Source organism: Haemaphysalis longicornis, unplaced genomic scaffold, assembly GCF_048455015.1.
Source record: "Haemaphysalis longicornis isolate Haplotype H1 unplaced genomic scaffold, Haemaphysalis longicornis Haplotype H1 scaffold_8, whole genome shotgun sequence".
In the NCBI taxonomy this organism is placed as follows: domain Eukaryota; kingdom Metazoa; phylum Arthropoda; class Arachnida; order Ixodida; family Ixodidae; genus Haemaphysalis; species Haemaphysalis longicornis.
The window spans coordinates 157,609,287-157,624,477 of NW_027526445.1; the positions used below are offsets into that span (position 1 = coordinate 157,609,287).

The 15,191-nt window shown below is 47.7% G+C and overlaps 1 protein-coding gene across 3 annotated transcripts in view; it reads left to right on the top strand.

Moving 5' to 3' along the window:
- The window catches only part of LOC144149331 (potassium channel subfamily K member 1-like), a 207,630-nt gene that overhangs the window by 135,945 nt on the left and 56,494 nt on the right, over positions 1 to 15,191 (top strand). For 2 of the 3 annotated variants that reach the window (XM_077680891.1, XM_077680890.1), the window contains exon 1: positions 7,579 to 8,458. The exons of the other annotated variant lie outside the window; for it this stretch is intronic. In XM_077680891.1, the coding sequence (XP_077537017.1) occupies positions 8,134 to 8,458 (325 nt within the window). In that variant the 5' untranslated portion in view covers positions 7,579 to 8,133. Of the gene's footprint in view, positions 1 to 7,578; positions 8,459 to 15,191 lie in introns of those variants that run through there. 3 annotated transcript variants of the gene reach the window in all.

A 15,191-nucleotide genomic window follows, 5' to 3' on the forward strand; every position in this document is an offset into this window, starting at 1 on the left:
TGAATACAAATAACAAGTCTGGTTTTTGTGAAAGATAGCTTTATCAGAATAGCACTGATACCACTTTTAATGCAAACACCAGTCGAAAATGACGACAAGAAAAATTCCTGTATTTTGTCGTATATTTGCGGGTCGTACTGTCGTCTTGTCGTATTCTTCTCTCGTGGTTCTGGCAGCTGGCTATGTCACGACAGCATGATGGCTGTCCTAGCGACAGTTCTGTTGTGACTACAGGAATGGTGGTCGTTGAGAAAATAGACTTTGTCGTTACGATAAATGTGTGTCGTAACAGCAGATGGCTTTGTCGTAACAACAAGGCTTCTGTTGTCACAACAAAGTTTTTTTGTCTAACGACAGGAATCCTTGTTAGGCTTGTGAGGTATTCCTGTTTTCATTTTGTACTGGGGGGTGTCATTCATGTGAGCCATATAATAAGAAAAATAGAAAATAGGCACGTGAGTCAGCGACAATTTTCCGGCAGTAGAGAATTATGACGTATTAAAGTCCTCGTGTCTGGTTGGCTGAGACCGACAAAAGCAAACGCAAACTAAACAGGGATTGCAAGGTTACAAAATACTGTAAGACTTGGGTAGGTGTAACGTTTGCGTTGAACAAGTAGTCAAAGCCTATCCGAATCACTGGACAGAAAGCAGACGTAAAGTCATTAAGCGTTGACGGGAGATCGGCAACCTCTTTCAAATATTTACAGTTGGCTACACGTGTCACGAAATAAAAAGAATGGTATGCAGTCAATGCGCACTTCCGGTTGTAACTCGCAGTGAAGAGACTGAGCGTCACTAAGCACGCTGAAAGTAAGCGTATGTCAGCCCAACGAGCCGTTCAACGGAGGATTATATTGGTCACGCTCATGGATAACGAGCCTGCGCCGTGTAGTACAGAATGAAATAGGGTAGAAAACATCTACGTAAGACAGAGTACGGACAACACGTGTACCACCAGGGTTACAAAATGGCTACCGATGGACGGAGGGATCAGTCAGGGGAGACAGAAAGCCTTGTGGCTGAATGCTGCGATTAAAACTTCGACGGCAGTGACAATTCTGTGGACCAGACCGCAGGGTAATATTCAGCTTTATTCTGCGGCTCACAATAAAAAAAAAACAACCAGCGGAAGAAAGACGAGGACGAGGAAGGCTAAAAACACAGCGCGGCACTTACAACTGAAATCTTTATTGAAAAAGTAAGCATATATACAAAAAAACGTGCATGTCAAAACAGTTCTATTCCAGATGGGATCAGTACGCAAGCCTGTAACTTATAAAGTCACTCGTTCTGGCAAATATTTTCATTATGAGCCCGTACCAACTCGCGCAACTTGCCATCTTGGTTTATTCTATGGACTGTACCGTAGTATAGTTGAGCCTTATTCATCTAAAACAACCTAAAAGATCCACACTTACTTACATAAATAATGCATAGAATTTACTTAAGAAAACAGGTCACAGCAAAAAGTTACTTTGAGAAAAAAAAAACTTCGCAACTGCTGGGACTTGAACCCAGGACGTTAGCGCCAAAACCCAAGACTGCACCCTCCCGCCGTGGAAGCCTACGACGGGGGCGTAATCATAAGTGCGTACCTCAAAACCGAGACATCACCCTGTTTGTCTGGCCCACGGGATAAAACTGAACGTTATCCTGTGATCTGGTGCACAGAATAGGCACTGGAAAATTTTAAGGGGGGAGGGGGGGGTGAGCAATAAAACAGGATGGCGCAGTATTTAGAGCGAAAGTATATGGGGGAATACTTCGTCCTGCAGTGGATGCGAGAAGAATATTGATGGTGATGATAACAATGACCGTTGTGATGTCGATGGCGAGGATGACATACATACACGAGAACAGCCGCCGAACAATTATTGGACGGCGAACTTTTTGACTGCCAGACAGTTCGGACATTATTGCCGTGTCAGTCTTGTACCATATCAGCCTATTCTTGGACTTGATTTTAAATCGAAGCTTTGTATGGCCAGGGTTCCGTTCATTTTTCCTGTGCGCGAGTAAAAACGCTTGCGGCGTAGCCACCTTAAGCGTAAATGTTCTCCGGGAGACGGCCGTCTCTTGTTTTGGCGAAATTGTTCCAACAAAAATTGCATAACCATAGTTGGATAAGACGATTTTTTCATTACGCCGAACATAGTAGCCTTTCGTAAGTAGTTAGTTCCTGAAGTTGTAAACATCATGCAATTCCCGTCTAAAGTCAATACACGACCGTCTGCAGGAGGAGTATGGTAAGGGAAAACAAATTTAAAGGTTTTTTAATCAAAATTGCCCCAAAGCAAATTTTACCACAATTAGCCGTTGAGACGACTGTATCATTTCGCTGAGTTTCGTTTACTTGTCATGGTTAGTTCACAGCAGATGAGCTTGTACCTTCTGTTCGAAATTGTGAATTCACGTCCACGTCTCGTCCGAACAGCTTCGCTCGTCTTCCACCCTCACGAAGTGGATTGACTCTGGCTTCAAAGCGGCGCTTATATGGCTAGAGTTCCGTGATTTTTCCGGATTTCTTGAATGACTGGGCATCATCACATTGAAAGTGCAGGTCGGAAAATTTGGTCCTGGACTGATTCCGGTTAGCGAACTCCAATATGCGTCGCGATTAGTTCGATATATGCGAAAGTTCGATATAGCAGAAGCCGTCTATAACGAATTTTTTTGTTGCGAGTTCGCAATACACGTACCCCCTCTGCCAATCTCACATAAAGAAACGAACACATAAAGTATGCCATTAACTTACACAAAACCATCCATTTATTGCATGCAATAAAGCTACTTTCCGCCTTAACGGCTTACTTCGCAAAAGAGGGGTGATTTTCGTTTTCACTTTTTTTTTTTTTTGGCGGAGACGTCGTTAGCACCACTTCAATTCCATGTCCTTCAATATCGAAGCAATGTCGGCTGACTGGATGGGCTCCGTCGTGAATCCCGTGCGTCGGAAACAGTTACAGCCGGTGTCGGGCGTCACGTCGCTCCATGCGAGTCTCAACATCTCAATCGCCGCTCCGAGACCCCTAGCATTTCGGTGGCAATTGTTGGCGCGTCGAGTTCGATATATCCGATGTGAACTTCGTTATAAGAAATATGTTTAGCCCGCATTTTCGTAACGGATTTGGTTTTGTTCCATATATTTCATAATTCGCTCGATCCGGGTTTGCTATATATTGCATAATTCGCTCTATCTGGGTTCGTTATTCGCTCTACACTGCTTTGCAGTGTAGAGTGGTCTGACAGTCTTAGTAGGGCCTGCTAACGAACAATACAGGGTTCAATCTCTTTCAAGCGAACTTAACTGGGAGTTTCGCCTCCTCTTACCTCGCCTCCAGAAAACCCCGCCGGGCCTCAGGCCTATTTCTAACGTCGTTCGTTTATTCATACGGTCATAAGTAGGCTTCACAGCAATCACCCATGCGGGAAAACCAGCTTACAAAGATCAAATATTTTTGCTATAACTCCAATGACAGTGCTTTATTTTGTGAGGCTAAAGCAGGTTGCTTGCGAACGAAGAGCATGGGGAGGGGGGGAGGGGGGGTGTAGTACACTGGAAATGATGGAGCATACGTTGTCTGCTGAAAACAAATGGTAGGTATGCGGTACAATGCGATTGTGTCCGTCCAAGTAAATATAAGAAAAACATTCTCCTTGCCGTAACTATACGATTTCTTGACCATTCAGAGAAAGTAAATTATAACGCAGTAGATATTGCTGAAAAACCATCAGAATGCGGGAGGAGGGCAGGGGGAATATAGTGTGAAACACCTGCCACGTATAACGCGGAAGACTAAATTGTAGAACGCCGCTAAAATCGCAGGTAAAATTAAGAGCTGTGCAACATAGACGTGTTAGCCTGTTTGGGGTGTTGACACGTCACCACCCGATGCAAAGGGAATGACATTAGCAATCATCAGTCACTCAAAAAAATTTGCATCCACACCTTCTAAATCGGCGTCACTTGCTGGGTATACATTGCTGCGTATACATTTCAACAGCGGAGCTGTTCTACAAGCCGTAAGTTCGGTGTTTCAGGAAAAAAATACGAAGAAAATGCGGATCCCTCGTGCCTCGCGGCGACCGCTAACCATACCCGGCACGCGCAGTGGCTTTAGCGAAAAAAAAGCTTGCAAAAACCACGGGGAGCCAGAAAATGCCGAGCGCTCGTGAGCGCGTGCATCGCGGTGACCGCCGAGTGCCCAGTTCGCTCAGCGGCTTTAGCAAAACAAACAAACAAACAAACAAACAAACAAACAAACAAACAAACAAACAAAAAACTCCAGTGCTGTCGCCAAGTGGTACCACGCATGTAATACCTGGCATGAGGAACACGATGGTATCGATGTATATGACGATAACTGCTAACTGCTAACGTATGTGACGATAACTGGCGATAACGATCACAGTGCAAAGCAATGGCGGAACTAGAAAATAAACGATTTCAAATTTGTACAAATGTGTGCACGTGATGCGTCCTTCAGTGCTCACGTGTGAAAAAATCCTGCAGCTCCGCCGTTGTTCAAGCCATGCGCGACTTAGTGCAAGCTCCCCCAGTTGAGCTGGTGGAAGTCTACAATGCTGAGGATATGACTTTGCATCCACCACTCGCCGCGAAGAAGACGACGACCTCCTCGATGCATATGACGACGAATACTATAGCACCACAACTATGCAAATAAACAACAATACCGAAACTTACCTGTGCGTCCGGCATTGCTCACCTGCAACAGCTTCGCCATTCAAGTCTTGCGCTCGAATGCAAGCTTCTCTGAATTCTTTAGATGAAATATAAACAATTTTTAATCGAAATGTGAAAGCCCCATCCCTTTTATTAATCTAGCAAGGCTTGTTTTGAATCCCATGGCAACATGCACCCAGCCAGCTGAGAAAAGGCTTCATACAGGGACAGGCAAAATGCAGGTTGGAAGAATATATGAGTGCCCTCTCCCTGAAATTTAGCGGTATCTCAGTGACTATAAGGCATTGGGCTAATTAATCGAAGGATTGCAGATTCGAGTGGAACGCATGGGCGATTTAAAAATGCAACAGAGGGATTCGCGCACTCGAGGTTGTGATATGTGCCTAGTTCCGCTTCGACGAACTGACTATCTTCTACAGTCCTTAAGATGTACTGTCCCTTCCCTGCTAAACAAATGGGATATTATAAACACAAATTTAAGTGGCTACACCCGAAAAGAAATAAGGGAATTATTTTTAAAAAGTTGTTAACACTCACCGTTCTTTCTATATATGTTGATCAAAACTGTCGTTTGTTTTCTCTTTTCCTTTTCTTTCTTTTTTTTTCTTTTGGCCTTTTCGTGTCTATGTGGTCTTTGTATAGAAATATTTCGATTTTTTACGACTGTTTTTCTCTTTTTTTGCTCCTGTGTCACTGCAATCACTATGCTTCATTGTTCATCTGCGCATGACAGTGTATATTGTTCCTAGCCTACTCTTGAAGTCGAACCAACTCTGTATAATGGAGACAAAAAGGGAAACAGAACACTACAACCGTCTACATTGCGAGTGCGGGGCCCTCAGGCACCTTTCAAGTGGTCTTTGCGGCCACTTCTCGCCTGGGGAACCCCCAACTTCTTGTTGGAACTAAAGGTTGAATTGAATTGAATTGAATTTTGTCTTCGGGACTGTTTTGTGGCAGAAGTGAAAATGGAAACGCGCCTTAGTCCAGATTTAGTCCCACTAAACATATCCGCCGGCTGTCAGAATTACTCCTTCCCCTCCATTACGGCGTGCTTCAGGGCCCAAATGAAGCTTCTGGTGGAAAAAGTCCAAACTAGAATTTTTAATACTTAAGCCAAGAGTTTCAAATCGGAGCATATCGCAAAATAACAAGGGTTCAGAGCTAACCATGACCGTAAGGTTACCTGGCATTGTAGTCCGAAGGTCTGGAACGTTTTGAAATAATTTGGGCAGTGTGCGTCTGAGAAATCGGATCTGATTAGAACTGAATTAAAGGCTTTAAGTGTGCGGCCAACAGAAGAGAAAAGGCAAACCACACAGCTTGGAACATTATCGCCGTGTGGTGTGTCTATTCTTTCTGTTTGTCTCGCTCTTAGCTAATGACATTCTAGTCATGACAGGCCAACTAGCTACTCAGATTGTTTTGAAAAATCCGATTTATCTACCAGTTACGTGGTCCCGATTCCAAGCATAATTGGTTCGGACTGAATGGACTCTTAGTTCCTAGAGAAATGTAATAAAATGAAACCTCGATATGCCATTTGGTAAATTTATCTTCCCACCCGCCGCGGTAGCTCAGTGGCCAAGGCGTTACGCTGCTGAGTGCTGGGTCGTGGGTTCCATTTCGTGGGCTGGTTTTCTGGTATAGGCGAAAAGTGAAAACTCCCGTGTGTCCAGATTTCGGTCCACTTTAAACATCTCGAGGTGGACAAAATTAATCCGAAGTCCTCTCTTCCGGCAAGCCTCATAGCCCGGGTGAAGTTTCGGCGAGTTCAATCCTCAAAATTTCAGTGTTCGAGAATTGGCCTTTGGCGGACGTATCGAAAAAAAATGGTAAACTCTTGTCGTTAGTCGATGGTTTGTATTACTGATTTTTTTTTAGAGAAAGAAAACCTTAAAGAATGACTCGTCGTTCGGTTTATCAAGTCTGAATTCGAAAAAAAGAATTACCACGTTTAGGCAAAATGCTCGGTCTATGTGCCTTCACTAATTAACCGAATATTAGGAAGAAGATGACAGCGCTCAAGTTCCTTTGTGCTTCACCACACGTAAGACCCCCCCCCCCCCCTCCGCGTTTCCCCCGCTTTTAGGAAATACATAACCCCGTGGGCATGACAGAGCTCAGCTAACGGTGGCCCAACCAGTGGGAACAATTTTTGTATTTTTATTTCGTCTGATCCCGGTAATACAAGTGCCATTATCTAAATTGCCGCGAAATAAGGGGATTAGCTCCTTTACAGTGGCCTAGCTGCAGTGTGTAACAGACCATCGCAGATCATCGACTGGCCTTGAAGTGACATGCCTGCAGATATGATTGCACGTAACCTCTTTTTTTCGTGTTGTCATTGTTGCCACTGCTCCGTCTCTGTGCGTGCACGCGCGCATGCGTGGGTGTACTGGTTTTATCTTGCTGCTTGTGAAGCACATATACATCCATCCTCTCAGTTGTAGAAATTCGCCGATCTTGACAATGTGTGTTGCCCCGCAAAAAAAGAAAAAAAAAACCGGAAAGACTTAGCTGTGTGTGCACCAATCGAGAATAAAATCACGAAACACAATAAAACGAGAAAGGAGAGTGTGTGAACTTTTGATCCCAGAAATACACAGATCGGGCACTCGTGAGTTGAGGTTTATCGCTATCGTCGAGATCGTCGAATGGGCGCTCGGTGAAATTCCAGAAACCCTCGTCGCCATCTCCCCTCTTCCTCGTCCCTCGCTCTCGCTGTGTGATTAGCCGGCCTGGCGGAGGCAACGCGGAGAAAGCGGCGAAAGGGAAAAACAAAAGCGGCGGCGAGCAATCGGACAAGGGAAGCGCCGGAAGTGACGTCGCGGCACGTGCGCCGTTTTCGAGGGCACGGTTTGGGGGCGCCACAACCGCGCCGCTCTAGAAAGCAGACGACAGCCGGCTGCCGGCGTCTGCTGCTCTGCTCGGCCCAGGCGGGCGTGCGTGCTGACCCAGCCACGTCTGCGAGCGTCGACGTAAAAAGTTCGCACGCGCGTTTGCTCTTGTTCGTGTGCTGCTGCCCTTCGCTTCTCGAGCTGCACGCACGCTAGCGTGCGTGTCTCCTTCGTTTCACAGCGCTTCACCACCTATTTCCCCCTTCTGAGCGACCGCGCAGACGACAGCCTTCTTCTGCGGTTCAAACCTGTGCTTCGAACTATGGCCTTTCATTTTCAGAAACTCTTACTCAGGCTCATATTCAACCGCGTCTCTTGACCGCCACATTCCGCCGCACTCAGTTCCTCGTCCTTCGTTTTTCTTTCTTTCTTTGTTGCTCCCCGTGTCTTCTTCTGCATCTTTCGTGTAAGTCGACATCTGCGTCTACCGACTGTGTTCTCCTCGACGAGTGCCACTGGCGTGAGTGTAGTGACGGCTAGTGGTTGACCGCGTCGACTCTTGACTCCGTGAAAAGCGAATCCTGTGATGGAACGGAACCTGGAGATGGGCGGAGGCGAGATGATGATGGTCACGGACACTCAGAAGCTCGTTCTGCCGCAGAGTACGGAGAGCCTAGTGAAACCCGGTGCCTACAACGGCGGCGGTGGCGGGAAGTCGGCGCACTACAAGCGGCTGATGGGCATCCGTCGGAGTAACTTCCTTCTCGTGCTGCTCGTGCTGATGCAGATCAGCTATCTGTGCTTCGGCGCGTTCATGTTCTGCAGCTTCGAAGGACCCGGAGAACAGGAACTGAGGCGGCACCTCAAAATGTTCCGCGCCGCCTTTCTGAGGAACTACTCGTGTCTCAACGGTGAGCTGTCTTCTGCTTCTTCATTTACTCTTGCAGTATTTCACGTCGTTAGCGAACGACACGTTCAGCCTAAAAACATGGTTGTTAGCGGGAATAAACAGAACACAAGGGGACATTGACAGGCGCTATTTCCAACTGTTAGTTGGGAACCACAAGCGTCCCACATTTGTGCAAATTTCTTCGATGTCGGTGGTTCTGTTTAAGGCTAACGTGCTTTGTTTAGATGAATTATTTAGATTAAGCATGTCGGCACGTGTAAGACATTGTTTCCTTGCACGTGACTGGATGTAAGTAAAAATATACGACGCTAGTGGTTTGCAACAACAAACAGTTGGGAGTAGCGCCTGTGCGCATTCATTTTTTTGTTCTATTTATTTGCGCTAACAACCATGATTTTTTTACTGTAACCAACGTTCCCACGTTGAACCTCTTAGGCGCTACACTTTGAAGCTGCGAGTGTCTTCGACGAGCGCGTAAAGGTCAGCGCTAATGCCAGCGCGCGGCGACAAATGTCAGTGCGAAGGCTTGCTGCCACGCCGGCCGCAGCAGACGCTAGTTTAAGCGGAGACTTCGAAGCGCAGCTGCAACGGTCAAGGTTTCGTTTAATCTCCACCACCGACCTCGGCGACTTCTGCAGCGAGCGCGGCGTTTGACGCGCCGTAATGCCTACGGTAGCGAGCAGCAAATGACCGCGCGCCGGATGCAACCTGTTGCTGCATCGGCTGGAGAAGACGAAATGTAACCGGGATTGGTGGTATGCGGGAATGATGGAGGTCCGCAATGTTCGCTCTGTTGACCGCAGGCGGGTTCAAACAAGCTAATCAAGAAGGGGGAGATGGACAGTGGCAAGGGGGCACCGTGAGAAAGGGGAGAGGGGGTTTTGGCACACATCCCCTTTAATTTCACTTCGCAATAAACTGTTATGTGGCGGGTCTGTCCAGCCGGAAGAACCGCCGCCTGGATCCTACTTGGGTGTTTCGGTGTATTGTAGTTATCTGGTTAATTTACCAACCATAACATTGCCTTCCAGGTGTTCTGAAAGGCACTGGGAGTGTCAAAGCCAATCGTGTTACGAGTCCACCTTTGGTAGTTATACCGCAAGCATTACTTCGGAACTTGTGTTTGGGAGTTCAGTAAGCGGGGATATTTTTTAACCGGCTGCTTCATGTTCAATGCTTTGCCGAACGTTACTCAAAGCGAATTATCTTGGTCTGAAATAACAGCAACTTTTTTTGTTTTGTGCCGGAACGAGTTTCGGCATAGCGCGGTGTTGCTCAGTTCGCCAGACGTTGACAGCTGTTAGGAAGGTTCACTGATAACGCTGCCTGCTCGCTGCGGGATTCTTTGGCCTAAATTTACAATCGCATGCATTGCATCAGTAGCGCACGACAGTAAGCGAACACAACGCGGCTTGTGGGGATGCCCCCGTGTATAGTTAATGCGTCACTAAGGGTCTGCGTGTTTTACTTACACTGCGACGGCAGTTTCAAGAATATCGTTACGCTGTTCAAAGCGACAAATGAAACAAAATTACGATATAGCGGGTATACCATGAGAAGCTATCGTGTCGGCCGCGCAAAATAGGAAGTTTATACATCCCTGATAAACCTATCAATGGGGCCTTTGCCTATTTGCGTTTATTATATGTAGACTCAGATGAAAAAAAGTGGACTCCTATTTTGAATTTTCGAACGCAGGAAGAATTAGGTTCCTTAACAACGTATTTCAGAAATCCGTTTTTTCGTTGCGGAAACCGCGCAGCGTGAGTGGTCTCCTGTGCTAAAATTCTTATCAAAGGTATAATGCGAGCAACGTACGCTAAACTCTAAGACATCAAAGGGGATGCTTTACAGCTCAGGGATTGAGCGTGTCCTTCAGTCTAAGTTATGGAGTGATAAAAGTAAAAATATATAATTAAACAGATCTTTGACTAGTATTGATGTGAACCACCGGGAAGTAATCAAGTATAGAATTAGGTTGGGCTAACGCGAACGCGGGAAGTGTGGAAGCAATGAGCTCACCGAGAAGTATAATAAATGAATGCGGCATATGGCGTCTTACTAAGCTCCTTAATTACGAGAAAACGTAGGTCAGCCCGAAGAACTATGGTAAGAATAGCAATGATTACGCTCAGATAGAAAGCATAGGGAACCAACTATTGCGTTTTGACATTTTCGAGAAGTAGTGCGTTTATAACCAGGCATGCAATACGGTAGACTAACATGCAAACTACCGGAGTAACGGAATGTGGACCAAGGGACTTACGAGACTCTAATTAGTGGAGAGATTAGGCATGACACGATGTAGGGATGCGTTCAGACTACGGGGCAATATTGGGAATGCAAAGAGGAACATTATCTAAGGTATCGCCCAGCCTTCTATCCTGTAAGTATAGGAAAATAGGTAAAAGTGAGATAGCAAAAAACAAAAAATAAAAACAAAGTGAAAGCTAAGCACGTGAAAGCTAAAGGCACTGGACGTTGCAATTTTCTGCGCTCCAGAGCATTTAGCACTGAAATCAGCGTCGTCTCCGTCCATACATGCCCGTTCCAATTTTCGATTTGCGTTTAGGTTAAAGTTGCTTGGTTGCATAAGCGTGCGCAGAGTTATTGTTTAGGGGGGGGGGGGGGGGCAAAGTCTTACCGCTGCGCCCCCCCCCCCCTCCCCCCTTACAGCAACTCCCGACCTCTTCCCACTGAAGGCCTAGCGGTCTGAATGCAGTGCAAAGAGGGATGGTTATAAAATTTTTATTTCAATGCGATGGAATTGCAACACACAAAACCTGAGCAGGAATTTTTACTTTCATGTGTTACATCGGCAAGGTATGGGGCAAATTTGGCGCACCCCTTCAGATGATTAGGGGGGGCGGCCGCCCCCCTTGCCCCCCCCCCCCCCCCCCCCCCTGTGCGCACGCCTATGCTTGGTTGATAATGTCTTCAAAGATTTTGGCACGTACCCACAAGGGGGGATTGGCCAGGGCTAGATCGGTTGTTGAAATCCGTCAGGTCCTCAAAGTACTAAATTATTTCCGGGAAGAGGCCGTAAAAGGAAACCTAGTTGCTCTGTTGGCAGTTGCAATGAAACACCACTTTAACGTCCTCTATTTCCCCTCATTTCAAAAACGCTGCATTTTAATCCGGAGCCCTCCACTACGGCGCGGCTTATCGCCTGCGTTGCGTCGGCGCGTTACACCCTACAATCAATCAATTAACCGAACTTTACGCCTCCGGGTAAATTACCAGTTAAGGCTGTGTTAATGCTAGCATTAAACTGCCTTACGTTTAAATAAAAACTTTACAGCAAAAAAAAAACTGCTAGTACTCTGCATCCGCGCCCGAAATATTGGTATTAGACGTGGGCAACATTACAAAGACGGGCTGGCGTGTACAGATCTGGGCAGTCATGTTTTAAGTTTTCCGCACGTGTGTGTGTGTGTGTGTGTGTGTGTGTGTGTGTGTGTGTGCGTGTGTGCGTGCGTGTGTGTGTGTGTGTGTGTGTGTGTGTGTGTGCGTGCGTGCGTGCGTGTGTGTAGCCTGAGAGAAGGTGAAGTTCTCCATCGACGAGAAGTCCCGGTTGATTCGGGGCTCTTGCCGTTCACTTCGTGGCGAGTGGCGTGTTACGCTTTCCAAGAGTCGTCGAGCACGCGCGCATCTCATCTCGAGTACCTCCTATCGCAACGAAGTTTCATCCGTTAAACGCAAGACGAGCTCATCCGCCCCCGGACCATCCTTTATCAATCTGCCTCTAAAGGGTCAACAAGACGGGGAGTGGGTCGCACGGAGCACGGGGGTCAACTTTCCCCTTTCGCTGCTGTTTTTAACGGGGGCGCAACAAATGGCCTACTGAGCGCGAAGAAGTCGGCGTCTGCACCAGCGAAACGGCTCCCGCAAGCCACGCCTCTTTAAGCGTTCCATTGCGCGAGCAGTGAGAGGTGGCCGTTTACGCGAATGCAAAGCACAGGAAGGCAGCTGAGGTACGCAGCGAAGCGAACGAACACGCGGGAAGCGAAATCTACCATCGTCGTAAACTCTGCCAACACATGGCGGTAGACTCCAGCAGACGCGCAACGCGTAGGAGTCGGATCGAAGCCATTCGAAAGCGGATGGAGATCGCGAAGAAGCCATCCGAGAACGTGGGGTGTAAGCAGAGCGTTTAATGCAGTCAATTAGGCATCCATGCTTTCGCGTTCAGAACCTTTAAGAAGGGATTACGTGTAGTAGGACTTCTTTCTTTCGGTAGTTCTGAATGCAACGTCTTTTGACGCATCGGTGGCGTGCCTTCGCTGGCGGTTCCTAGAATGAAAAATCATTTCGTACATCCGCACGGGCTGGCATTACCATCGCCCGTGTGATAATTATCGTGACTTTTCAATAACGGGAGGAGGAGTGATGGGTGTCTCGACTCTCCAAATCAGGCAGTGGAGAGCGTTACGCCCTCAAGCGAGACGATGACGACCGACCAGGCAAGGCAGCATAGTGGGATCACACGTCGTTGTGAAGAGATGCACGATTTCTCCTCTCAGGCAAGGACAATGCAGGGCTATCTCTATTGTGACGTTAGCCAGGAGTTAATCCTAAACCGAGCTGCAATCGGACCACGAGTTCAGTGGACGCTGCAAACTGGTCAACGGTCGGTGGCGCCGTATACGCGGGGCGTGCAACAAGGCCCTGTGGCAGCTTCTGTCGCCTAACCTGATTTATTGTTTGGCGCCACGCAAATGTCTTTGTTCGTACAAAAGGCTTTGTAGCGACCTGGAGTTTTACGAGCGCCCCCTATCTATATATAGATGGGGCATTTTTCTCAGCACGCCTAAAAACAAGACAAAGCCTCAATCCTCACTGGCATCGAAGCAGATGGAGCAGGGTTTGTGAAACCGACGTGTTATTCAACCCAAGTGGGATAAAATGACGACATGGTGGAGAAAGGCCACCGTTGCGGTTTTAGGAAACGTCTGACACCGCAATTCTTCTGAGGGCACGCGCTTTTTTTACGACGAGAAAGTGAATAAAATCGGCCCACGCGCTACTTTCGTTTTGATTCATTGCTTCTGAATATGCGTGACATATGGCGCACCCTAAAAGACACCGGTTCAGATAAACAAGAAAAGATGCGTCGGAAAGCATGTAACAAACCATTTTGTGTCACTGTTGGCCTATCTATAGCAGGTGCCGCTGAAGGCGAAGGTGAACGATAAAAAGATAGCTAGGTGTCCTGCTTTTAAAATGAGTGCCTTGTCAGCATTCAATGAAACTGTTACGGTTGAAATATACTCGTTTCTTTTTCTCTATATAGCCGGATATTCCCTTACAAAAAAAATTGATCTGCATAAAATTTTTATGTACTTTCCGAAAAAAAAAAAAACTCCTAAACCTAACGCGAAACGATAGATTCCAGACTAAACAAAGTACCAAATGGTTCGGCGTTTATTTCAATTTAAAAAATGGCGCAGCTTGCAGTAGTGGTGCAACAGCAGAGCCGGAGTTCCCCTCGCTTCGTCGGACACCCGGCTGTTGTTGCACCCCACACGGATTTCCGAAGTTGCCGCGGAAAGTTCTGCATCACTGAGGGCCGGAATTGTTTCGTCCGCAGGCTTTCACATCTCTCCAAAAGTGGACCTCGTCAGCACGCGCTAGAACCCGCGGTAACCGGCTTCATAAACTCGGCGTGTGTAGCGTGAGCACTGCTTCTGTGCTCCCCACTTCAAGCGTGAACGCACGTGAACTGGCGACAAGACAGCGCTTGAGAGATCACGCCACGAACGCTGGGCAGGGTTCTCGAAGCTCTAGCTGGCCGACGCTGGGTGCTCCTCTCGAGGCGCTCGCTCACGTGGTCTGCATTCTTTCTGGGTATTTTTAGATGCAAAGCATCTCTTAGTCAACCCTCCGTCGTCCCTCGGCGTCCGGCGTCCGCACCTCTCCTCCTCGCCGCTCGGATCGTCTCGTGCCGGCTCAGGAAGACACCGGCAACACTGTCGCTCCAGGAGCCATCTCATGGTCGGGGCGATGTCCCTCCCTTGTTGTTGCGCCGTCCACACCCCCACTGCGCATGCGCGTCTCTTCTCCATTCTCCTCTCCTCCTGCTGTATAAAAGCAGGTGCGCGCGCTGCGTGGCGTTCAGTCTGCTTCGAGACACCGCCTGCGCTGGTTCTGCTCCGGTGTGGAACCTACACGGAACCCCCATGCTTTGCATCACCACATAGCTCCCTTCGGGGAGGTAGTGTAATTTTTTTCCTGGTTACGCTGGACGGCGGAACTATAAGCTTAAACAGCTGGGCTGTTAAAACATCATTTGCAAGTAGTGTTACTGAGGACATTTTTTGCTTGATGTTATGAAAAAGGACTTTGTCCTGCAGTGGCCGCGAACGGGCTGTGGATGATGGTAACAAAAGCGCTTCATGGAAATATCAAAACGCCTGAATGTTTTATGCATAACCATGGGCTGCTCAAATCGTGATAAATGTGTCGCACCTACTACAAGCCTCAGTGACGGAAGCGGCGATCGGGAAAGAAGGAAGGACAGTTCTTCAGCGGACAAGAAAGAGAACGAGTGACGTCGGCACGGGGCGCGTCTGCGTAGTGGGGGAGCGCTGCGTAGCTCTTGCGCGTGGCTTGGCCCAAGGTTGTCTGTGCGTACGTACACGCATGGTCTCCGCCATAAGCAACCGCGGGGTGAATGATCTGATCGCGGAAGCCGTGCATGGTGTGTGTGGCATGGCGAGCGCTCGTCTTCGTGT